The sequence below is a fragment of the Oncorhynchus nerka genome, linkage group LG25, assembly GCF_034236695.1.
Source record: "Oncorhynchus nerka isolate Pitt River linkage group LG25, Oner_Uvic_2.0, whole genome shotgun sequence".
NCBI classification, from domain to species: domain Eukaryota; kingdom Metazoa; phylum Chordata; class Actinopteri; order Salmoniformes; family Salmonidae; genus Oncorhynchus; species Oncorhynchus nerka.
This window is the reverse complement of record NC_088420.1, coordinates 2,170,354-2,196,387: the sequence shown is the minus strand read 5'-3', so window position 1 is coordinate 2,196,387 and position 26,034 is coordinate 2,170,354. Positions and strand designations below refer to the sequence as shown.

General features: G+C 46.3%; 1 protein-coding gene across 1 annotated transcript in view; it reads right to left on the bottom strand.

Moving 5' to 3' along the window:
- Positions 1 to 26,034, bottom strand: part of tmem131 (transmembrane protein 131) — a 165,084-nt gene that overhangs the window by 114,817 nt on the left and 24,233 nt on the right. Inside the window, exons 2-6 of the mRNA XM_065009980.1 lie at positions 22,547 to 22,608; positions 21,459 to 21,499; positions 12,309 to 12,429; positions 4,404 to 4,520; positions 4,039 to 4,161 (exon numbers count right to left, since the gene is read on the bottom strand). Of these exons, the coding sequence (XP_064866052.1) occupies positions 4,039 to 4,161; positions 4,404 to 4,520; positions 12,309 to 12,429; positions 21,459 to 21,499; positions 22,547 to 22,608 (464 nt within the window). The remainder of the gene's footprint in view (positions 1 to 4,038; positions 4,162 to 4,403; positions 4,521 to 12,308; positions 12,430 to 21,458; positions 21,500 to 22,546; positions 22,609 to 26,034) is intronic.

Sequence of the window (26,034 nt, the reverse complement as noted above, 5' to 3'; positions counted from 1 at the left end):
TCTAGGAACAGTGGGTTAACTGGTCTAGGAACAGTGGGTTAACTGGTCTAGGAACAGTGGGTTAACTGGCCTAGGAACAGTGGGTTAACTGGCCTAGGAACAGTGGGTTAACTGGCCTAGGAACAGTGGGTTAACTGGCCTAGGAACAGTGGGTTAACTGGCCTAGGAAGAGTGGGTTAACTGGCCTGGGAACAGTGGGTTAACTGGTCTAGGAACAGTGGGTTAACTGGCCTAGGAAGAGTGGGTTAACTGGCCTAGGAACAGTGGGTTAACTGGCCGAGGAACAGTGAGTTAACTGCCTTGTTCAGGGGCAGAACGACAGATTTGTACCTTGTCAGCTCGGGGATTCAATCTTGCAAACCTTCGGTTACTAGTCCAATGCTCTAACCACTAGACTACCTGCCGCCCCATTATAACTAACCAGAATACACTAAGCGACCTAAACTATTTCAAACCCTAACAATCAATGACTCAAGTCTCAAACCTAATCAACTGGACACATCGATAGATAAACTGTTGAGAGACGGTTTCCCCAGACATGTTCAATTACTATTGAAAGTGCTTCTTTGTCCGGAACAAATCTGTTGGATCTGTTGCTAGGAAACCGGCCCTTAGTGGTTTGTAGATGTTATGGGCACATCGATAGACTGTTACTGGATGGTGATTCATGATACTAAGACAGCTTGATGTTAAAACGAGCCACTAGAGTGTAAGCTTATCCTTTTCTTTTAAAGTGGACTGTTCTGCCTGCGGCTATGGGACCCTGAGCTGTTCACCGGACGTGCTACCTGTCCCAGACCTGCTGTTTTCAACTCTCTAGAGACAGCAGGAGCGGTAGAGATACTCTCAATGATCGGCTATGAAAAGCCAACTGACATTTACTCCCGAGGTGCTGACCTGTTGCACCCTCTACAACTACTGTGATTATTATTATTTGACCCTGCTGGTCATCTATGAACATTTGAACATCTTGGCCATGTTCTGTTATAATCTCCACCCGGCACAGCCAGAAGAGGACTGGCCACCCCTCATAGCCTGGTTCCTCTCTAGGTTTATAATCTCCACCCGGCACAGCCAGAAGAGGACTGGCCACCCCTCATAGCCTGGTTCCTCTCTAGGTTTATAATCTCCACCCGGCACAGCCAGAAGAGGACTGGCCACCCCTCATAGCCTGGTTCCTCTCTAGGTTTATAATCTCCACCCGGCACAGCCAGAAGAGGACTGGCCACCCCTCATAGCCTGGTTCCTCTCTAGGTTTATAATCTCCACCCGGCACAGCCAGAAGAGGACTGGCCACCCCTCATAGCCTGGTTCCTCTCTAGGTTTATAATCTCCACCCGGCACAGCCAGAAGAGGACTGGCCACCCCACATAGCCTGGTTCCTCTCTAGGTTTATAATCTCCACCCGGGCACAGCCAGAAGAGGACTGGCCACCCCTCATAGCCTGGTTCCTCTCTAGGTTTATAATCTCCACCCGGCACAGCCAGAAGAGGATAGGCCACCCCTCATAGCCTGGTTCCTCTCTAGGTTTATAATCTCCACCCGGCACAGCCAGAAGAGGATAGGCCACCCCTCATAGCCTGGTTCCTCTCTAGGTTTATAATCTCCACCCGGCACAGCCAGAAGAGGACTGGCCACCCCTCATAGCCTGGTTCCTCTCTAGGTTTATAATCTCCACCCGGCACAGCCAGAAGAGGACTGGCCACCCCTCATAGCCTGGTTCCTCTCTAGGTTTATAATCTCCACCCGGCACAGCCAGAAGAGGACTGGCCACCCCTCATAGCCTGGTTCCTCTCTAGGTTTATAATCTCCACCCGGCACAGCCAGAAGAGGACTGGCCACCCCTCATAGCCTGGTTCCTCTCTAGGTTTATAATCTCCACCCGGCACAGCCAGAAGAGGATAGGCCACCCCTCATAGCCTGGTTCCTCTCTAAGTTTCTTCCTAGGTTCTGGCCTTTCTAGGGAGTTTTTCCTAGCCACCGTGCTTCTACACCTGCATTGCTTGCTGTTTGAGGTTTTAGGCTGGGTTTCTGTACAGCACTTTGAGATATCAGCTGATGTAAGAAGGGCATTATAAATACATTTGATTTGATGGTGGTTACCATAGAGACGCATTAAGACATGTTTACCTGCACTGTGAGAGCTGTGGATGTTAGTTACCTGCAGTGGTTCACTGTGAGAGCTGTGGATGTTAGTTACCTGCACTGTGAGAGCTGTGGATGTTAGTTACCTGCACTGTGAGAGCTGTGGATGTTAGTTACCTGCAGTGGTTCACTGTGAGGGCTGTGGATGTTAGTTACCTGCAGTGGTTCACTGTGAGAGCTGTGGATGTTAGTTACCTGCAGTGGTTCACTGTGAGAGCTGTGGATGTTAGTTACCTGCAGTGGTTCACTGTGAGGGCTGTGGATGTTAGTTACCTGCAGTGGTTCACTGTGAGGGCTGTGGATGTTAGTTACCTGCAGTGGTTCACTGTGAGGGCTGTGGATGTTAGTTACCTGCACTGTGAGAGCTGTGGATGTTAGTTACCTGCACTGTGAGAGCTGTGGATGTTAGTTACCTGCAGTGGTTCACTGTGAGAGCTGTGGATGTTAGTTACCTGCAGTGGTTCACTGTGAGAGCTGTGGATGTTAGTTACCTGCAGTGGTTCACTGTGAGGGCTGTGGATTTTAGTTACCTGCAGTGGTTCACTGTGAGGGCTGTGGATGTTAGTTACCTGCAGTGGTTCACTGTGAGAGCTGTGGATGTTAGTTACCTGCACTGTGAGAGCTGTGGATGTTAGTTACCTGCACTGTGAGAGCTGTGGATGTTAGTTACCTGCAGTGGTTCACTGTGAGAGCTGTGGATGTTAGTTACCTGCAGTGGTTCACTGTGAGGGCTGTGGATGTTAGTTACCTGCAGTAGTTCACTGTGAGGGCTGTGGATGTTAGTTACCTGCAGTGGTTCACTGTGAGGGCTGTGGATGTTAGTTACCTGCAGTGGTTCACTGTGAGAGCTGTGGATGTTAGTTACCTGCAGTGGTTCACTGTGAGAGCTGTGGATGTTAGTTACCTGCAGTGGTTCACTGTGAGAGCTGTGGATGTTAGTTACCTGCAGTGGTTCACTGTGAGAGCTGTGGATGTTAGTTACCTGCAGTGGTTCACTGTGAGAGCTGTGGATGTTAGTTACCTGCAGTGGTTCACTGTGAGGGCTGTGGATGTTAGTTACCTGCAGTGGTTCACTGTGAGGGCTGTGGATGTTAGTTACCTGCAGTGGTTCACTGTGAGAGCTGTGGATGTTAGTTACCTGCACTGTGAGAGCTGTGGATGTTAGTTACCTACACTGTGAGAGCTGTGGATGTTAGTTACCTGCAGTAGTTCACTGTGAGAGCTGTGGATGTTAGTTACCTGCAGTAGTTCACTGTGAGAGCTGTGGATGTTAGTTACCTGCAGTGGTTCACTGTGAGAGCTGTGGATGTTAGTTACCTGCAGTGGTTCACTGTGAGAGCTGTGGATGTTAGTTACCTGCAGTAGTTCACTGTGAGGGCTGTGGATGTTAGTTACCTGCAGTGGTTCACTGTGAGGGCTGTGGATGTTAGTTACCTGCAGTGGTTCACTGTGAGGGCTGTGGATGTTAGTTACCTGCAGTAGTTCACTGTGAGAGCTGTGGATGTTAGTTACCTGCAGTGGTTCACTGTGAGAGCTGTGGATGTTAGTTACCTGCAGTGGTTCACTGTGAGGGCTGTGGATGTTAGTTACCTGCACTGTGAGAGCTGTGGATGTTAGTTACCTGCACTGTGAGAGCTGTGGATGTTAGTTACCTGCAGTGGTTCACTGTGAGAGCTGTGGATGTTAGTTACCTGCACTGTGAGAGCTGTGGATGTTAGTTACCTGCACTGTGAGAGCTGTGGATGTTAGTTACCTGCACTGTGAGAGCTGTGGATGTTAGTTACCTGCACTGTGAGAGCTGTGGATGTTAGTTACCTGCAGTAGTTCACTGTGAGAGCTGTGGATGTTAGTTACCTGCAGTGGTTCACTGTGAGAGCTGTGGATGTTAGTTACCTGCAGTAGTTCACTGTGAGAGCTGTGGATGTTTATGAGTGGATGGAAGCTGCCGTTAACAGGGACTCTGGCCCCGATGAAGGGCCGTAGTCTGTAGGGGTTGGGGATACCCACCCCGAACACCTGAAAACACAAGAGAACAGACCACAAGACTATCAAAATGAACCTAATGTTGACATCTTTCTTTATATCTGAAAGAATAGCCTATTAAATGGATATTGTGTTTATGGTGTGGTTCCAAATGGGACCCTATTCCCTACATAGTGCACTACCCTATGGGCCCCAGTCAAAAGTAGTGCACTACATAGGGAATAGGGTGCCATTTGGGACACCGCCTATATGTGTGTAACACACGTCTACAGTACCTGGTATGTAAACACTCCATGATTCGCCGTATTAATAAATAAAGTATTTTCTATGTTCCCTACGACCCTGGCGAGAAACACGACATCAAACGACGTGTTTCCCCCTGCTGGGATTATCTGGAACAGAAAGAGGGGGAAAAAACAGAGGAGGCATTATCAGCTGGTCACAATGGATGGAGCATTATCAGCTGGTCGCATTATCAGCTGGTCACAGTGGATGGAGCATTATCAGCTGGTCACATTATCAACTGGTCACAGTGGATGGAGCATTATCAGCTGGTCACAGTGGATGGAGCATTATCAGCTGATCACATTATCAGCTGGTCACAGTGGATGGAGCATTATCAGCTGGTCACAGTGGATGGAGCATTATCAGCTGGTCACATTATCAGCTGGTCACATTATCAGCTGGTCACATTATCAGCTGGTGACATTATCAGCTGGTCACAGTGGATGGAGCATTATCAGCTGGTCACATTATCGGCTGGTCGCATTATCAGCTGGTCACATTATCCGCTGGTCACAATGGATGGAGCATTATCAGCTGGTCACATTATCAGCTGGTCACATTATCAGCTGGTCACATTATCAGCTGGTCACAGTGGATGGAGCATTATCAGCTGGTCACAGTGGATGGAGAATTATCAGCTGGTCACAGTGGATGGAGCATTATCAGCTGGTCACATTATCAGCTGGTCACATTATCAGCTGGTCACAGTGGATGGAGCATTATCAGCTGGCCACATTATCAGCTGGTCACAGTGGATGGAGCATTATCAGCTGGTCACATTATCAACTGGTCACAGTGGATGGAGCATTATCAGCTGGTCACATTATCAGCTGGTCACAGTGGATGGAGCATTATCAGCTGGTCACATTATCAGCTGGTCACAGTGGATGGAGCATTATCAGCTGGTCACATTATCAGCTGGTCACAGTGGATGGAGCATTATCAGCTGGTCACATTATCGGCTGGTCACATTATCAGCTGGTCACATTATCAGCTGGTCACAGTGGATGGAGCATTATCAGCTGGTCACAGTGGATGGAGCATTATCAGCTGGTCACATTATCAGCTGGTCACAGTGGATGGAGCATTATCAACTGGTCACAGTGGATGGAGCATTATCAGCTGGTCACAGTGGATGGAGCATTATCCGCTGGTCACAGTGGATGGAGCATTATCAGCTGGTCACATTATCAGCTGGTCACATTATCAGCTGGTCACAGTGGATGGAGCATTATCAGCTGGTCACATTATCAACTGGTCACATTATCAGCTGGTCACATTATCAGTTGGTCACAATGGATGGAGCATTATCAGCTGGTCACAGTGGATGGAGCATTATCAGCTGGTCACAGTGGATGGAGCATTATCAGCTGGTCACATTATCAGCTGGTCACATTATCAGCTGGTCAGAGTGGATGGAGCATTATCAGCTGGTCACAGTGGATGGAGCATTATCAGCTGGTCACAGTGGATGGAGCATTATCAGCTGGTCACAGTGGATGGAGCATTATCAGCTGGTCACATTATCAGCTGGTCACATTATCAGCTGGTCAGAGTGGATGGAGCATTATCAGCTGGTCACAATGGATGGAACATGTATTCCCAAACTGGGGTACGAGATACATACCCAGAGGTATGTGCCGTCGAGGGTACACCAAATAAAATGTGATTCACATTATCAAACATTTATATTTTTCAACGGAGTTATACATTTGGGTGAGTTTTTTTCTCCCCTCGCCTGAGGAGCCTCGTTTCACTGCCAAAATTAAAATTAAACCATCTGGTGTTCAGCGAAATAACAACACAATGTCAAATACAGGAAGCCTAGTCAAATAATGAACATCCAATCACATTAACCGATACTCTCTCGTGGGAAATGTTCACTCTTGCGCAGACATTTAGAAACGAAACATGACAATTTGAAAAATAAAATGCAGGATTTTTTTGAGCAAGAATAAAGACTACTTTCGAGTAGCGAGACATGTAAACTCAACAAAAAACAGGAACGTCCTTTCACTGTCAACTGCGTTTGTTTTCAGCAAACTTAACATGCGTAAATATTTGTATGAACATAACAAGATTCAACAACTGAGACATAAACCGAACAAGTTCCACAGACATGTGACTAACAGAAATGGAATAATGTGTCCCTGAACAAAGGGGGTCAAAATCAAAAGTAACAGTCAGTATCTGGTGTGGCCACCAGCTGCATTAAGTACTGCAGTGCATCTCCTCCTCATGGACTGCACCAGATTTGCCAGTTCTTGCTATGAGATGTTACTCCACTCTTCCACCAAGGCACCTGCAAGTTCCTGGACATTTCTGGGGGGAATGGCCCTAGACCTCACCCTCCGATCCAACAGGTCCCAGACGTGCTCAATGGGATTGAGATCCGGGCTCTTCGCTGGCCATGGCAGAACACTGACATTCCTGTCTTGTAGGAAATCACACACAGAATGAGCAGTATGGCTGGTGGCATTGTCATGCTGGAGGGTCATGTCAGGATGAGCCTGCAGGAAGGGTACCACATGAGGGAGGAGGATGTCTTCCCTGTAACGCACAGTGCTGAGATGACAACAAGCTCAGTGCGATGATGCTGTGACACTGACCGCCCCAGATCATGACGGATCATTGTTGTTGCCATCCTGTACCTGTCCCGCAGGTGTGATGTTCGGATGTACCGATCCTGTGCAGGTGTTGTTACACGTGGTCTGCCACTGCAAGGACGATCAGCTGTCCATCCTGTCTCACTGTAGCGCTGTCTTAGGCGTCTCACAGTACGGACATTGCAATTTATTGCCCTGGCCACATCTGCAGTCCTCATGCCTCCTTGCAGCATGCCTAAGGCACGTTCACGCAGATGAGCAGGGACCCGGGGCATCTTTCTTTTGGTGTTTTCCAGAGTCAGTAGAAAGGCCTCTTTAGTGTCCTAAGTTTTCTGTGACCTTAATTGCCTACCGTCTGTAAGCTGTTAGTGTCTTAACGACCGTTCCACAGGTGCATGTTCATTGTTTACGGTTCATTTAACAAGCAGGGAAACAGTGTTTAAACCCTTTACAATGAAGATCTGTGAAGTTATTTGGATTTTTATTAATCATCTTTGAAAGAAAAACGGACACTTCATTTTGTGCTGAGTTTATAAAAGCAGGTAAAGTATTGACACGTTTTTTTTAAATTGAGAGACGAGCTTAAAGTTCTTTACAGACCATAATTTTCACTTTCTAACAAGACTGGCCTATCTGGGTGATGTTTTTTCTCGCCTGAATGATTACAGGGACTCTCCGCAACTATATTCAATGTGCGGGACAAAATTGAGGCTATGATTAAGAAGTTGGAGCTCTTCTCTGTCTGCATTATCAAGGACAACACACAGGTTGGAGCTCTTCTCTGTCTGCATTATCAAGGACAACACACAGGTTGGAGCTCTTCTCTGTCTGCATTAACAAGGACAACACACAGGTTGGAGCTCTTCTCTGTCTGCATTATCAAGGACAACACACAGGTTGGAGCTCTTCTCTGTCTGCATTATCAAGGACAACACACAGGTTGGAGCTCTTCTCTGTCTGCATTATCAAGGACAACACACAGGTTGGAGCTCTTCTCTGTCTGCATTAACATGGACAACACACAGGTTGGAGCTCTTCTCTGTCTGCATTATCAAGGACAACACACCGGTTGGAGCTCTTCTCTGTCTGCATTATCAAGGACAACACACAGGTTGGAGCTCTTCTCTGTCTGCATTATCAAGGACAACACACAGGTTGGAGCTCTTCTCTGTCTGCATTAACAAGGACAACACACAGGTTGGAGCTCTTCTCTGTCTGCATTCACAAGAACAACACACAGGTTGGAGCTCTTCTCTGTCTGCATTAACAAGGACAACACACAGGTTGGAGCTCTTCTCTGTCTGCATTAACAAGGACAACACACAGGTTGGAGCTCTTCTCTGTCTGCATTATCAAGGACAACACACAGGTCTTTCCATCATTGTATGATTTTTGTGTGCAAATGAACTCAAGCTTACTGACAATGTCAAATGTGATATAGCGAAGCACCTGAGTGAGTTGGGTGCGCAATTACGCAGGTACTTTCCCAAAACAGATGACACAAACAACTGGATTCATTATCCATTTCATGCCCTGCCTCCAGTCCATTTACCGATATCTGAACAAGAGAGCCTTATTGAAATTGCAACAAGCGGTTCTGTGAAAATGTAATTTAATCAGAAGCCACTGCCAGATTTCTGGATTGGGCTGCACTCAGAGTATCCTGCCTTGGCAAATCGTGCTGTTAAGACACTGATGCCCTTTGCAACCACGTACCTATGTGAGAGTGGAATCTCAACCATCACTGGCATGAAAACTAAATACAGACACAGACTGTGTGTGGAAATTGATTTAAGACTGAGACTCTATCCAATACAACCCAACATTGCAGAGTTATGTGCATCCTTTCAAGCACACCCTTCTCATTAACCTGTGGTGAGTTATTCACAATTTTTTGATGAGCAAATAAGGTTTTATATGTGATAAGAGAATTTTGTTCTCAATGTTCATAAACCAATTCAATTAAACTACTCAGTCTGCTATTCAGGATTTGTAAGATACTGATTAAATTAAACAGACAGAGGCCCAGCTACGATAGTCAATAAGGTTGATTCATGAGAGCGTTCCCGTGCATATACAGCCGGGTCGGTTCAAACATAGGTTAATGCGCCTCTTTTTGTTTTCTTTCCCGTGCATATACAAAGATGTTCCCTTCATAACATTCTCTTAACATTCGCACATACATACACACTAACATTAGGATTTTCTCCTGAAGTCTCACCACAGTTTATTACCACTCAGCTCACAGTTCCAGTCCCCCCCAGATAAGGCTGGAGAAACCTCTCCCTGTCCTACCTTATCTCCCCAGAGTTACAGCCGGGTCGGTTCAAACATAGGTTAATGCGCCTCTTTGTTTTCTTTCGGCACACACATACATTCCTCTCTTCCCCAGTCCAACCTAGTTGAACAGATGTTTATCAGCTTTAATTACTCCATGCTACATAACCTCTAAATCTCGTTAAGTTTAAGTTTCCGGGTAGAATTATTTAATTATTTATCTTAAACCTTCATAAAATCTTTTAACAATATGTAAGATGGTTAAATAAAGAGCTAAATCATTTATTATTATTATTTGTGCCCTGGTCCTAGAAGAGCTCTTTGTCACTTCCCATGAGCCGGGTTGTGACAAAAACTCACACTCATTCTTATGTTTAATAAATGTGTTGTATAGTGTGTGTGGCAGGCTTACAACGATGGCGAAAAACAACATTTGAGAGTGCGACCCTGGTGCTTAGAGGGGGTACAGCTGACCCTGGTGCTTAGAGGGGGTACAGCTGACCCTGGTGCTTAGAGGGGGTACAGCTGACCCTGGTGCTAGAGGGGGTACAGCTGACCCTGGTGCTAGAGGGGGTACAGCTGACCCTGGTGCTAGAGGGGGTACAGCTGACCCTGGTGCTAGAGGGGGTACAGCTGACCCTGGTGCTAGAGGGGGTACAGCTGACCCTGGTGCTAGAGGGGGTACAGCTGACCCTGGTGCTAGAGGGGGTACAGCTGACCCTGGGGCTAGAGGGGGTACAGCTGACCCTGGTGCTTAGAGGGGGTACAGCTGACCCTGGTGCTAGAGGGGGGACAGCTGTCCCTGGTGCTAGAGGGGGTACAGCTGACCCTGGTGCTAGAGGGGGTACAGCTGACCCTGGTGCTAGAGGGGATACAGCTGACCCTGGTGCTAGAGGGGGTACAGCTGACCCTGGTGCTAGAGGGGGTACTGCAGCTGGAGGTTGAATGTTTGAAGGGGTACGGGACTATAAAACGTTTGGGAACCACAAAAAACACAAACAATGGACATTGGACCGGTGGAAATGTGTCCTTTGGTCAGATGAGTCCAAATTTTTGGTTCCAACTGCTGTGTCTTTGTGAGACGCTGAGTAGGCAAACAGATTATCTCCACATGTGTTGTTCCCACCGTGAAGCATGGAGGTGGTGGTGTGGGGGGTGCTTTGCTGGTAACACTGTCTGTGATTTATTTAGTGTGATGTCTTCTCTATTATTCTACAATGTACAAAATGGTGCAGATAAAGAAATCAGTAGGTGTGTCCCAACTGTTGACTGGTCCTGTACACTGGTCCTGTTCACTGGTCCTGTTCACTGGTCACGATGGCAACACCCATCCGTAGCACGCGCTCCAGCAGGTGTATCTCACTGATCATCCCTAAAGCAAACACCTCATTCGGCCGCCTTTCGTTCCAGTTCTCTGCTGCCTTTGACTGGAACGAATTGCAAAAATTGCTGAAGTTGGAGACTTTTATCTCCCTCACCAACTTCAAACATCTGCTATCTGAGCAGCTAACCGATCGCTGCAGCTGTACATAGTCTATTGGTAAATAGCCCACACATTTTCACCTACCTCATCCCCATACTGTTTTATTGATTTACTTTTCTGCTCTTTTGCACACCAAAATCTCTACCTGTACATGACCATCTGATCATTTATCACTCCAGTGTTAATCTGCAAAATTGTAATTATTCGCCTACCTCCTCATGCCTTTTGCACACATTGTATATAGACTCTCCTTTTTTTCTACTGTGTTATTGACTTGTTAATTGTTTACTCTATGTGTAACTCTGTGTTGTCTGTTCACACTGCTATGCTTTATCTTGGCCAGGTCGCAGTTGTAAATGAGAACTTGTTCTCAACTAGCCTACCTGGTTAAATAAAGGTGTTCTCAACTAGCCTACCTGGTTAAATAAAGGTGTTCTCAACTAGCCTACCTGGTTAAATAAAGGTGTTCTCAACTAGCCTACCTGGTTAAATTAAGTTGTTCTCAACTGGCCTACCTGGTTAAATAAAGGTGTTCTCAACTAGCCTACCTGGTTAAATAAAGGTGTTCTCAACTAGCCTACCTGGTTAAATTAAGGTGTTCTCAACTGGCCGACCTGGTTAAATAAAGGTGTTCTCAACTAGCCTACCTGGTTAAATAAAGGTGTTCTCAACTGGCCTACCTGGTTAAATAAAGGTGTTCTCAACTAGCCTACCTGGTTAAATAAAGGTGTTCTCAACTGGCCTACCTGGTTAAATAAAGGTGTTCTCAACTAGCCTACCTGGTTAAATAAAGGTGTTCTCAACTGACCTACCTGGTTAAATAAAGGTGTTCTCAACTGGCCTACCTGGTTAAATAAAGGTGTTCTCAACTAGCCTACCTGGTTAAATAAAGGTGTTCTCAACTAGCCTACCTGGTTAAATAAAGGTGTTCTCAACTAGCCTACCTGGTTAAATAAAGGTGTTCTCAACTAGCCTACCTGGTTAAATAAAGGTGTTCTCAACTAGCCTACCTGGTTAAATAAAGGTGTTCTCAACTAGCCTACCTGGTTAAATAAAGGTGTTCTCAACTAGCCTACCTGGTTAAATAAAGGTGTTCTCAACTAGCCTACCTGGTTAAATAAAGGTGTTCTCAACTAGCCTACCTGGTTAAATAAAGGTGTTCTCAACTAGCCTACCTGGTTAAATAAAGGTGTTCTCAACTAGCCTACCTGGTTAAATAAAGGTGTTCTCAACTAGCCTACCTGGTTAAATAAAGGTGTTCTCAACTAGCCTACCTGGTTAAATAAAGGTGTTCTCAACTAGCCTACCTGGTTAAATAAAGGTGTTCTCAACTAGCCTACCTGGTTAAATAAAGGTGTTCTCAACTAGCCTACCTGGTTAAATAAAGGTGTTCTCAACTAGCCTACCTGGTTAAATAAAGGTGTTCTCAACTAGCCTACCTGGTTAAATAAAGGTGTTCTCAACTAGCCTACCTGGTTAAATAAAGGTGAGAAAAAAATGGGAAAAAAACCCAAAGGCCTAATACTTACCCCATTCTGGAAATAGGATGGATGAAAATGTGCTGTTGTTGCTGATATTGATATCAAACCAATTTCTTCTGACCTGGGATTATTCAAGTAAATCTTTTCCATTGTTGGCATCCCCACAGGCCTAGAGAGGAAAAGGAAAGAGCAAATAACCCTATTAATTAAAAAGGTTGACATTATTATTATCATCATCAAAACAACATGTCATGCTGACATAACGGAGAATAGCAATGTCATGCTGACATAACGGAGAATAGCAATGACATGCTGACATAACGGAGAATAGCAATGACATGCTGACATAACGGAGAATAGCAATGTCATAACGGAGAATAGCAATGTCATGCTGACATAACGGAGAATAGCAATGTCATGCTGACATAATGGAGAATAGCAATGACATGCTGACATAACGGAGAATAGCAATGACATGCTGACATAACGGAGAATAGCAATGACATGCTGACATAACGGAGAATAGCAATGACATGCTGACATAACGGAGAATAGCAATGACATGCTGACATAACGGAGAATAGCAATGACATAACGGAGAATAGCAATGACATACTGACATAACGGAGAATAGCAATGTCATGCTGACATAACGGAGAATAGCAATGTCATGCTGACATAACGGAGAATAGCAATGACATGCTGACATAACGGAGAATAGCAATGACATGCTGACATAACGGAGAATAGCAATGTCATGCTGACATAATGGAGAATAGCAATGACATGCTGACATAACGGAGAATAGCAATGACATGCTGACATAACGGAGAATAGCAATGACATGCTGACATAACGGAGAATAGCAATGACATGCTGACATAACGGAGAATAGCAATGACATGCTGACATAACGGAGAATAGCAATGACATAACGGAGAATAGCAATGACATACTGACATAACGGAGAATAGCAATGTCATGCTGACATAACGGAGAATAGCAATGACATGCTGACATAACGGAGAATAGCAATGTCATGCTGACATAACGGAGAATAGCAATGACATAACGGAGAATAGCAATGTCATGCTGACATAACGGAGAATAGCAATGACATAACGGAGAATAGCAATGACATGCTGACATAACGGAGAATAGCAATGTCATGCTGACATAACGGAGAATAGCAATGACATGCTGACATAACGGAGAATAGCAATGACATGCTGACATAACGGAGAATAGCAATGACATGCTGACATAACGGAGAATAGCAATGACATGCTGACATAACGGAGAATAGAAATGACATGCTGACATTACGGAGAATAGCAATGACATAACGGAGAATAGAAATGACATACTGACATAACGGAGAATAGCAATGACATAACGGAGAATAGCAATGTCATGCTGACATAACGGAGAATAGCAATGTCATGCTGACATAACGGAGAATAGCAATGTCATGCTGACATAACGGAGAATAGAAATGACATGCTGACATAACGGAGAATAGCAATGTCATGCTGACATAACGGAGAATAGCAATGACATAACGGAGAATAGCAATGACATGCTGACATAACGGAGAATAGCAATGACATGCTGACATAACGGAGAATAGCAATGACATGCTGACATAACGGAGAATAGCAATGACATGCTGACATAACGGAGAATAGCAATGACCTGCTGACATAACGGAGAATAGCAATGACATGCTGACATAACGGAGAATAGCAATGTCATGCTGACATTACTGTCCCTCTCTGTGTCAGTGATTCATTATAGGACAGGTGTCCCTGTCCTCTGTGTCAGTGATTCATTATATGACAGGTGTCCCCGTCCTTCTCTGTGTCAGTGATTCATTATAGGACAGGCTCCCCTGTCCTTCTCTGTGATGACGAGGTGAGTTGGGCATGTTTAGAGGAAAGGGTATACCTAGTCAGTTGAAATGTGTCTTCCGCATTCAACTCAACCGTTCTGAATCAGCGGAGGGCTGTCTTAACCGACATCACCGACTCCGGTGCCCGGAGGCGAGTCAGGGACGCCTAGAGGAGGCGAGTCAGGGACGCCTAGAGGAGGCGAGTCAGGGACGAGGAGGCGAGTCAGGGACGAGGAGGCGAGTCAGGGACGCCTAAAGGAGGCGAGTCAGGGACGAGGAGGCGAGTCAGGGACGAGGAGGCGAGTCAGGGACGAGGAGGCGAGTCAGGGACGCCTAGAGGAGGCGAGTCAGGGACGCCTAGAGGAGGCGAGTCAGGGACGCCTAGAGGAGGCGAGTCAGGGACGCCTAGAGGAGGCGAGTCAGGGACGAGTCAGGGACGCCTAGAGGAGGCGAGTCAGGGACGCCTAGAGGAGGCGAGTCAGGGACGCCTAGAGGAGGCGAGTCAGGGACGCCTAGAGGAGGCGAGTCAGGGACGCCTAGAGGAGGCGAGTCAGGTACGAGTCAGGGACGCCTAGAGGAGGCGAGTCAGGGACGAGTCAGGGATGCCTAGAGGAGGCGAGTCAGGGACGAGTCAGGGACGCCTAGAGGAGGCGAGTCAGGGACGAGTCAGGGACGCCTAGAGGAGGCGAGTCAGGGACGAGTCAGGGACGCCTAGAGGAGGCGAGTCAGGGACGAGTCAGGGACGCCTTAGAGGAGGCGAGTCAGGGACGAGTCAGGGACTCCTAGAGGAGGCGAGTCAGGGACGAGTCAGGGACGCCTAGAGGAGGCGAGTCAGGGACGCCTAGAGGAGGCGAGTCAGGGACGCCTAGAGGAGGCGAGTCAGGGACGCCTAGAGGAGGCGAGTCAGGGACGCCTAGAGAATCAGGGACGAGTCAGGGACGAGTCAGGGACGCCTAGAGGAGGCGAGTCAGGGACGAGTCAGGGTCGCCTAGAGGAGGCGAGTCAGGGACGCCTAGAGGAGGCGAGTCAGGGACGCCTAGAGGAGGCGAGTCAGGGACGCCTAGAGAATGTGCTCGTGTTTTAAACAACCACTTCCCCCATTGCTGACTACAAATGATCCATAACTGGGCTAATAACTCACTAACTAGCAACGGATAAGAACAAACGAGCACACATGGCTACATGTAGCTCTCACTTTGATCTCAAAACAAGCACAACTACTCATGACCACTCATGCTGTAAACACAGTCCAGTTTCCAATGAATGGCACAGAGCCATATATGGAAATGGTCCAATTGACTCTAAACACACCTCCAGGCTGTGTAAGGGCTATTTGACCAAGGAGAGTGATGGAGTGCTGTATCAGATGACCTGGCCTCCACAATCACCCGACCTCAAACCAATTGAGATGGTTTGGGATGAGCTGGACCGCAGAGTGAAGGAAAAGCAGCCAACATGTGCTCAGCATATGTGGGAACTCATTCAATACGTTCCTCTCCAAGATGGCATAGCAGTCAGGCGTCTTTTGTCTTCGTCTTGCCCCATGAATATATCTTTGTATTTTTTTTTTTCTTCAAATATATTTTTTTTATTTTTTTAACCCCAACTTCAACATACTCTCCTGCAATCCGCCTCACCCCATGTGGTATGGATCTGCTATTTTCTTTACTTAGCACCGGAACCCCCAACAGTAGCTAGCCAGCTAACTAGCCACTGCTAGCGGGCATCAGCTAAACTTTAGCCCAGACAACTCCTGCCAGTCTGCACAGCGTGATTCAACCCAGAGCTTATCGGACTCCTTTTTCTCTGGATTCCTACCGCAAGCTCTGAACCTCTTCACCTGGATCATCGCAGCTAGCTATCCGATTGGCTTATCCTGGCTAATGTCCTTGTCCCGGAGAAAGCACCAATTAGCCTGGAGCTAGCCTATGCTAGGCCCATTTCCCAGCAAGCTGAAGAGGTCCATCAGCCACTCCTTGGGCTACAATACCTATTTTACCAATTGGCCTGGACCCTTTTACTACACGAACCCCTGCTGATCCATCATAACTAGTCTGCCGACGTAACTTCCGTCACGACGTCACTCTAAGGCCCTTGTGCTAGCCCCGGCCCGCTAGCTGTCTGAATTGCCGTGTCTCCAGCCCATCCAGCTACTCATTGGACCCTATGATCACTCAGCTATGCATGCCACACCCTAATGTCAATATGCCTTGTCCATAGCTGTTTTGGTTAGTGATTATTGTCTGTAGAGCTCTCCAGCCCTGCTCAATATGCCTCAGCTAACCCTCTTGTCCCACCTCCCACACATGCGGTGACCTCATCTGGTTTAATTGATGTCTCTAGAGACAATACCTTGCTCATCGTCACTCATTGTCAAGGTTTACCTCCACTGTATTCACATCCTACCATACCTTTGTTTGTACATTATGCATTGAATCTATTCTACCACGCCCAGAAATCTGCTTCTTTTACTCCCTGTTCCAAACGTACTAGACAACCAGTTCTTATAGCCTTTAGCCGTACCCTCATCCTACTCCTCCTCTGTTCCTCTGGTGATGTAGAGGTTAATCCGGCCCTGCAGTGCCTAGCTCCACTCCCATTCACCAGGCGCTCTCATTTGTTGACTTCTGTAACCGTAAAAAGCCTTGGTTTCAAGCATGTTAACATTAGATGCCTCCGCCCTAAAGTTTGTGCAGTGAATAAAATACTGCCAACCCGGATGTCCTAGCCGTGTCTGAATCCTGGCATAGGAAGGCCTCCAAAAACCCTGACATTTCCATCCCTAACTATAACATTTTCCGACAAGATATAACTGCCACAGGGGGCAGAGTTGCAATCTACTGCAGAGATAGCCTGCAGAGTTCTGTCTTACTATCCAGGTCTGTCCCCAAACAATTTGAGCTTCTATTTTTTTTAAATCCACCTCTCCAGAAACAAGTCTCTTACCGTTGCTGCTTGCTATAGACCACCCTCTGCCCCCAGCTGTGCCCTGGCCACCGTTGAATTGCTTGCCCCCCAGCTATCTTCAGAGCTCGTGCTTTTAGGTGACCTACATTGGGACATGCTTAACACCCCAGCCATCCTACAATCTAAACCTGATGCTCTCAATCTCACACAAATTATCAATGAAGCCACCAGGTACAACCCCAAATCCATAAACACAGGCACCCTCATAGAGATCATCCTAACCAACCTGCCCTCTAAATACACCTCTGCTGTCTTCAACCAGGATCTCAACCTCATTGCCTGCATCCGTAATGGGTCCGCGGTCAAACGACCACCCCTCATCACTGTCAAACGCTCCCTAAAACACTTCAGCGAGCAGGCCTTTCTAATCGACCTGGCCCGGGTATCCTGGAAGGATATTGACCTCATTCAGTCAGTAGAAGATGCCTGGTTATTCTTTAAAAAGTGCCTTCCTCACAATCTTACATAAGCATGCTAGAGGTCAACCGATTAATCGATTTCAATTATTCATAACAATCGGAAATCTGTATTTTTTGGACGCCGATTTTGCCGATTTAAAAAATATATATATATTTTTTACAACTTTATTTAACGAGGCAAGTCAGTTAAGAACACATTCTTATTTTCAATGACGGCCTAGGAACGGTGGGTTAACTGCCTTGTTCAGGGGCAGAACGACAGATGTTTACCTTGTCAGCTCGGGGATTCAATCCTGCAACCTTTCAGTTAACTATCCCAATGCTCTAACCACCTGCCTGTTATGCGAATGCAGTAAGAAGCCAAGGTAAGTTGCTAGCTAGCATTAAACTTATCTTATTTTTAAAAAATCTATCAATCATAATCACTAGTTACACATGGTTGATGATATTACTAGTTTATCAAGCGTGTCCTGCGTTGCATATAATCGATGCAGTGCGCATTTGCAAAAAAGGACTGTCGTTGCCCCAAAGTGTACCTAACCATAAACATCAATGCCTTTCTTAAAATCAATACATAGTATATATTTTTTAACCTGCATATTTAGCTAAATGAAAGGTTAGCAGGCAATATTAACCAGGTGAAATTGTGTCACTTTTCTTGCGTTCATTACACGCAGAGTCAGGGTATAAGCAACAGTTTGGGCCGCCTGGCTCATTGCGAACGAATTTGTCCGAATTTTACGTAATTATGACATAACATTGAAGGTTGTGCAATGTAACAGCAATATTTAGACTTAGGGGTGTCACCCGTTAGATAAAATACGGAACAGTTCCGTATTTCACTGAAAGAATAAACATTTTGTTTTTGAAATGATAGTTTCCGGATTCGACCATATTAATGACCTAAGGCTCATATTTCTGTGTGTTATTATGATATGCAACTTTTCAGGGAGGTTACGAAGGTTAGGGAGGTTAGGAACCAATATACACAGGCAGTTAGGAAAGCAAAGGCTAGCTTTTTCAAACAGAAATGTGCATCCTGCAGCACAAACTCCAAAAAGCTCTGGGACACTAAAGTCCACGGAGAATAAAAGCACCTCCTCCCAGCTGCCCACTGCACTGAGGCTCCACAATAATTGAACATTTCAATAAGCATTTTTTTTTACAAGTTGGCCATGCTTTCCACCGGGCCACCCCTACCCTGGTCAACAGCCCTGCACCCCCCAAATCCAGATAGCTGATGTTCTGAAAGAGCAGCAAAATCTGGACCCCTACAAATCAGCTGGGCTAGACAATCTGGACCCTCTCTTTCTAAAATGATCAGCCGAAATTGTTGCAACCCATATTACTAGCCTGTTCAACCTCTCTTTCGTATCGTCTGAGATCCCCAAAGATTGGAAAGCTGCCGCGGTCGTCCCCCTCTTCAAAAGGGGGAGACACTCTAGACCCAAACTGTTACAGACCTATATCTATCCAACCCTGCCTTTCTAAGGTATTCAAAAGCCAAGTTAACAAACAGATCAGCGACCATTTCCAATCCCACCGTACCTTCTCCGCTACGCAATCGGGTTTCCGAGCTGGTCATGGGTGCACCTCAGCCACGCTCAAGGTCCTAAACTAACGACATCATAACTACCATTGATAAGAGGCAATAATGTGCAGCTGTAGTCATCGACCTGGCCAAGGCATTCAACTCTGTCAATCACCACATTCTTAATCAGCAGACTCAACAGCCTTGGCTTCTCAAATGACTGCCTCGCCTGGTTCACCAACTACTTCTCTGACAGAGTTCAGTGTGTCAAATCGGAGGGCCTGTAGTCCGGACCTCTGGCAGTCTCTATGGGGGTACCACAGGGTTCAATTCTTGGGCCGACTCTCTTCTCTGTATACATCAATGATGTTGCTCTTGCTGCTGGTGATTCTCTGATCCACCTCTATGCAGACAACACCATTCTGTATACTTCTGGCCCTTCTTTGGACACTGTGTTAACAAGCTTCCAAACAAGCTTCAATGCCATACAACTCTGTTTCCGTGGCCTCCAACTGCTCTCAAATGCAAATAAAATGCAAATAAAACTAAATGCACGAACCTGGCCGCCCATCCAGCATCACTACTCTGGACGGTTCTGAGTTACAATATGTGGACAACTACAAATACCTAGGTGTCTGGTTAGACTGTCAACTCTCCTTCCAGACTCACATTAAGCATCTCCAATCCAAAATTAAATCTAGAATCAGCTTCTTATTTTGCAACAAAGCATCCTTCACTCATACATACGAGGCAATACTATCCTGCTGATCCTTGACTTTGGCGATGTCATTTACAAAATGGCTTCCAACACTCTACTCAGCAAATTGGATGCAGTCTATCACAGTGCCATGCATTTTGTCAACAATGCCCCATATACTGCCCACCACTGCAACCTGTATGCTCTTGTTGGCTGGGCCTCGCTTCATATTCGTCGCCAAACCCACTGGTTTCAGGTCATCCATAAGTCTTTGCTAGGTAAAGCCCTGCCTTATCTCAGCTCACTGGTCACCATAGCAGCACCCACTCGTAGCACCCGCTCCAGCAGGTATATTTCACTGGTCACCCCCAAAGCCAATTCCTCCTTTGGACACCTTTCCTTCCAGTTCTCTGCTGCCAATGACTGGAACGAACTGCAAAAATCACTGAAGCTGGAGACTCATATCTCCCTCACTAATTTTAAGCACCAGCTGTCAAGAGCAGCTCACAGATCACTGCACCTGTACACAGCCCATCTGTAAATAGTCCAACTACCTCATCCCCATACTGTTATTTATTTATTTGCTCCTTTGCAACCCAGTATCTCTACTTGCACATTCGTCTTCTGCACATCTATCACTCCAGTGTTTAAATTGCTAAATTGTAATTATTTCGCCACTATGGCCTATTTATTGCCTTACCTCATTTGCACACATTGTATATAGACTTTTTTTTCTTCTATTGTGTTATTGACTGTATGTTTGTTTACTCCATGTGTAACTCTGTTGTTGTTTGTGTCACACTGCTATGCTTTATCTTGGCCAGGTCGCAGTTGTAAATGAGAACTTGTTCTCAACTAGCCTACCTGGTTAAATAAAGGTGAAATAAAATAAAATAATCACGGTAGTGTCCACATGAATGTAGAAGTGTTAAACAAACATATTGTGTTCTTATTTACAATAAAAGTGACTCCAAAATGACACAATACACTATTTACCATGAATTTCTACTGGGCACAAAATAATCTGAAACAACCAAAACAAACAGAAAATGCTTCCAACAAATGTGTGTAGAGTCACAAGCTTGATGTAGTCATTCCATGCTGTGAATATGGGACCAAATACTTCCCTTTAACTACACATATGCGAATGTGTTTGGTTCCCTAAAAATGGGGGCACATCTCCCTACAAAAAGTGCTGTAATTTCTAAACGTTTCACACGATATGGATGAAAACATCCTCAAATTAAAGCTGAAGGTTTTAAAGCACCAGGATTCAGTTATGTGCACCAGGATTCAGTTATGTGCACCAGGATTCAGTTATGTGCACCAGGATTCAGTTATGTGCACCAGGATTCAGTTATGTGCACCAGGATTCAGTTATGTGCACCAGTATTCAGTTATGTGCACCAGGATTCAGTTATGTGCACCAGTATTCAGTTATGTGCACCAGGATTCAGTTATGTGCACCAGTATTCAGTTACTGCAGTTACAAAACTGCAATATGTTTTTTCGTAAAGGCTGTCTGTGCATCAGGTAATTGATCTAATTGCAGATTCACAACTCCAGTAACAAGCACTGGCCTTCCTAATGTGAAGCACATGCAGAGATCTGTCTGTTTGTTTTTCCATCTGGATAATGTAGGGGGGGTGGGGCAGGACATTTAATTTGAAGAAGCCAAAAATAGACAACTTACCTTTTTCGATTATATAAACTTAGATCACAGTCAAACTCTGTCTGCAAAGAGAAGAAAACAACCATGATATGTTTTAGTAAAACTTCTGAAAAAGTTTGTGTTAAAAATGCAAAACAAGTTTTTGTAAAGTTTTTTTTTATCAGGAGAATGTATTATGACAAGGAAGATATATTTTAGTGTGAGGGGTGTGAAACAGTACTGTACGAAACACAAGTTAATGTCAGTGAACATAGACTGTATGAACGTAAAAACATCTTTAGAGCCTGTAATATCAGCAGTATTCCCCACTGGCAGGGCATCTCTCTGAGTCAGTATACATTCATCTGTGAAAGTGAGTATCCTTCTGTATGAATGAGTGGGGAGTGTGCAGGAAGCTGCCAAGTGAACTAAATCCAGTGTGATCTACTATCTATCAGTGCTTCTTTCTGTTGGTCAAAATTAAGCCATGCCTATGTCCCAAATGGCACCCTATTCTCTATATAGTGCCCAGAACTCTCTGGTCAAAAGTAGCGTACTATATAGAGCATAGGATGCCATTTGGGACGCACCCCATGCCACCAGGATAGAAGAAATGGGAAATACAGCTAGTCCCAAATTGCACCCTATTCCCTATGTAGTGCCCATAGTGCTCTGGTCCAAAGAATTGTTCCAGTCTGAGACTGCCATCATCCAAGTAGTTTGTGGTGACGAGTGTCATCAGTGATTGGTTCGTCTCTAACCAATCAGAGTATCAAAGCCAATGACACATTTTCAAACCACCGCTTTACCCACATGTGTTCTGGCTCTGGCCCAACCCATCGGTTTCTGGACCAATCAGACGGCCCTGAATGTGTCCGCATTCGGTGGAGGAACGGAGACGCACTCAGATCCAGACTCATTGATGAGAAAAAAACGAACGTGGTGTTGCGTTTGGCCGGAGCCTAGGAGTCTAGGTAGGCAGCCAAAGGATAGGGTTCCTTTGGGAGGCAGCCCTGGCTCTGTTTCTATACCAACTAGTCAACCTACTACACAATAACAGACAGCTTTACTGAGCCAGGAAGTGTTTTCACAAAAAGGTTAACTGGTTAAAGAGATGAACTGTGGTTTACCTGTAAGAGACCTCCTTCTCCAAAGTGTAGCACCTCCAGGATTGTGTCTGACTGTGTGAACGCTGTGAAGACAGAGGAATAATACTTCGAATGAGTCAGGAGTTACATGTCACTTCCATTTGGACAATAACTACTAGCTCCCTGGAAGAAACCTGGTCTCAAAGCATTTCGTATTATTCTGTATGTAAATACGATATGTTACATTATGATAGTTTGATATGTTTCATTTCGTATGGTATGTATTAAATTGTGGATGTCCATCACCCATTTCGTATTACATTAGGGGAAAAGGTTAGGGGAAAAGGTTAGCTAACATGCTAAGTAGTTGCAAAGTAGCAACAAACAAAAAAATGTGTAAGTAGTTGAAAAGTTTCTAATTAACTAAAATGCTAAAGTTATTCGTGAGGAGTTTCAAACTAGATGTTTGCGTTAAGTAACCATCGGTCTTATGTAACATATCATACTAATTTAGCGTATATTTATGTTTACTATGTTACGTCTAATCTATGAGACCAGGCTGCTGGAGATGGATCTGAATCAGACATGCAGACAGTGTCCCAAGTGGCACCCTGTTCCCTCACCGTACAATACTTCTGACCAGGGGACCAGAGACCAGGGTAGCAGACACCAGGGAACCAGAGACCAGGGGACCAGAGACCAGGGGAGCAGAGACCAGGGGACCAGAGACCAGGGGACCAGGGGACTAGATACCAGGGGAGCAGACACCAGGGGAGCAGAGACCAGGGGACTAGAGACCAGGGGACCAGAGACCAGGGGACTAGAAACCAGGGGACTAGAGACCAGGGGACTAGAGACCAGGGGACCAGAGACCAGGGGACCAGGGGACCAGAGACCAGGGGACCAGAGACAAGGGGACCAGAGACCAGGGGACCAGAGGACCAGAGACCAGGGGACCAGAGACCAGGGGACCAGGGGACCAGAGACCAGGGGACCAGAGACCAGGGGAGCAGAGACCAGGGGAGCAGAGACCAGGGGAGCAGAGACCAGGGGACCAGAGACCAGGGGACCAGGGGACCAGAGGACCAGAGACCAGGGGACCAGGGACAAGGGGAGCAGAGACAAGGGGAGCAGAGACCAGGGGACCAGAGGAGCAGAGACCAGAGACCAGGGGACCAGACACCAGGGGACCAGAGGAGCAGAGACCAGAGACCAGGGGAGCAGAGACCAGGGGAGCAGAGACCAGAGACCAGGGGAGCAGAGACCAGGGGAGCAGAGACCAGGGGAGCAGAGACCAGGGGAGCAGAGACCAGGGGACCAGACACCAGGGGACCAGGGGAGCAGAGACCAGAGGACCAGAGACCAGGGAAGCAGAGACCAGGGGACCAGGGGAGCAGAGACCAGAGACCAGGGGAGCAGAGACCAGGGGAGCAGACACCAGGGGACCAGACACCAAGGGACCAGACCAGGGGACCAGAGGAGCAGAGACCAGGGGACCAGGGGAGCAGAGACCAGAGACCAGGGGAGCAGAGACCAGGGGAGCAGAGACCAGGGGACCAGGGGAGCAGAGACCAGGGGACCAGTGACCAGGGGACCAGACACCAGGGGACCAGACACCAAGGGACCAGACCAGGGGACCAGAGGAGCAGAGACCAGAGACCAGGGGACCAGAGACCAGGGGACCAGAGGAGCAGAGACTAGAGACCAGGGGACCAGACACCAGGGGACCAGACACCAGGGGACCAGAGGAGCAGAGACCAGGGGACCAGACACCAGGGGACCAGACACCAGGGGACCAGAGGAGCAGAGACCAGGGGACCAGGGGACCAGAGGAGCAGAGACCAGGGGACCAGAGACCAGGGGACCAGAGATTAGGGGACCAGACACCAAGGGACCAGACCAGGGGACCAGAGACCAGGGGACCAGACACCAGGGGACCAGACACCAGGGGACCAGGGGACCAGAGACCAGGGGACCAGAGACCAGGGGACCAGAGACTAGGGGAGCAGAGACCAGGGGACCAGAGACCAGGGGAGCAGAGACCAGGGGACCAGAGACCAGGGGAGCAGAGACCAGGGGACCAGACACCTATGGGCCGTAGTCTAAAGTAATGTACCATAAGGGAATAAATAGGATGCCACTGCCATTTGGGCCACACTAGTCTGAGTTCCACAGTGAATTGGACAGTAACTAGTATCTCCCTGGAAATGGATCAGATTCAGAAATTCAGACATGATTAACCCTTCAGTCACAAAGAGCTGTGAGGAAAGAAAGAATGATGAAAGCCCTTGACAGAATTTCCTCTTCACATCAACATAACCTGATCAGAATTTTAGACCAACATTCAGCATGGTGTTCATGTTATCATTCAGCATGGTTTTCATGTTATCATTCAGCATGGTGTTCATGGTATCATTCAGCATGGTTTTCATGTTATCATTCAGCATGGTGTTCATGTCATCATTCAGCATGGTGTTCATGTCATCATTCAGCATGGTTTTCATGTCATCATTCAGCATGGTTTTCATGTTATCATTCAGCATGGTGTTCATGTTATCATTCAGCATGTCATCATTCAGCATGGTGTTCATGTCATCATTCAGCATGGTGTTCATGTTATCATTCAGCATGGTGTTCATGTCATCATTCAGCATGTCATCATTCAGCATGGTGTTCATGGTATCATTCAGCATGGTGTTCATGTCATCATTCAGCATGGTGTTCATGTTATCATTCAGCATGGTGTTCATGTCATCATTCAGCATGGTGTTCATGTCATCATTCAGCATGTCATCATTCAGCATGGTGTTCATGGTATCATTCAGCATGGTGTTCATGTCATCATTCAGCATGGTGTTCATGTCATCATTCAGCATGGTGTTCATGTTATCATTCAGCATGGTTTTCATGTTATCATTCAGCATGGTGTTCATGTCATCATTCAGCATGGTGTTCATGTCATCATTCAGCATGGTTTTCATGTTATCATTCAGCATGGTGTTCATGTCATCATTCAGCATGGTTTTCATGTTATCATTCAGCATGGTGTTCATGTCATCATTCAGCATGGTTTTCATGTCATCATTCAGCATGGTGTTCATGTCATCATTCAGCATGGTGTTCATGTCATCATTCAGCATGGTGTTCATGTCATCATTCAGCATGGTTTTCATGTCATCATTCAGCATGGTGTTCATGTTATCATTCAGCATGGTATCATTCAGCATGGTTTTCATGTCATCATTCAGCATGGTGTTCATGTCATCATTCAGCATGGTGTTCATGTTATCATTCAGCATGGTTTTCATGTCATCATTCAGCATGGTGTTCATGTTATCATTCAGCATGGTGTTCATGTCATCATTCAGCATGGTGTTCATGTCATCATTCAGCATGGTGTTCATGTTATCATTCAGCATGGTTTTCATGGTATCATTCAGCATGGTGTTCATGTCATCATTCAGCATGTTATCATTCAGCATGGTGTTCATGTTATCATTCAGCATGGTTTTCATGTCATCATTCAGCAT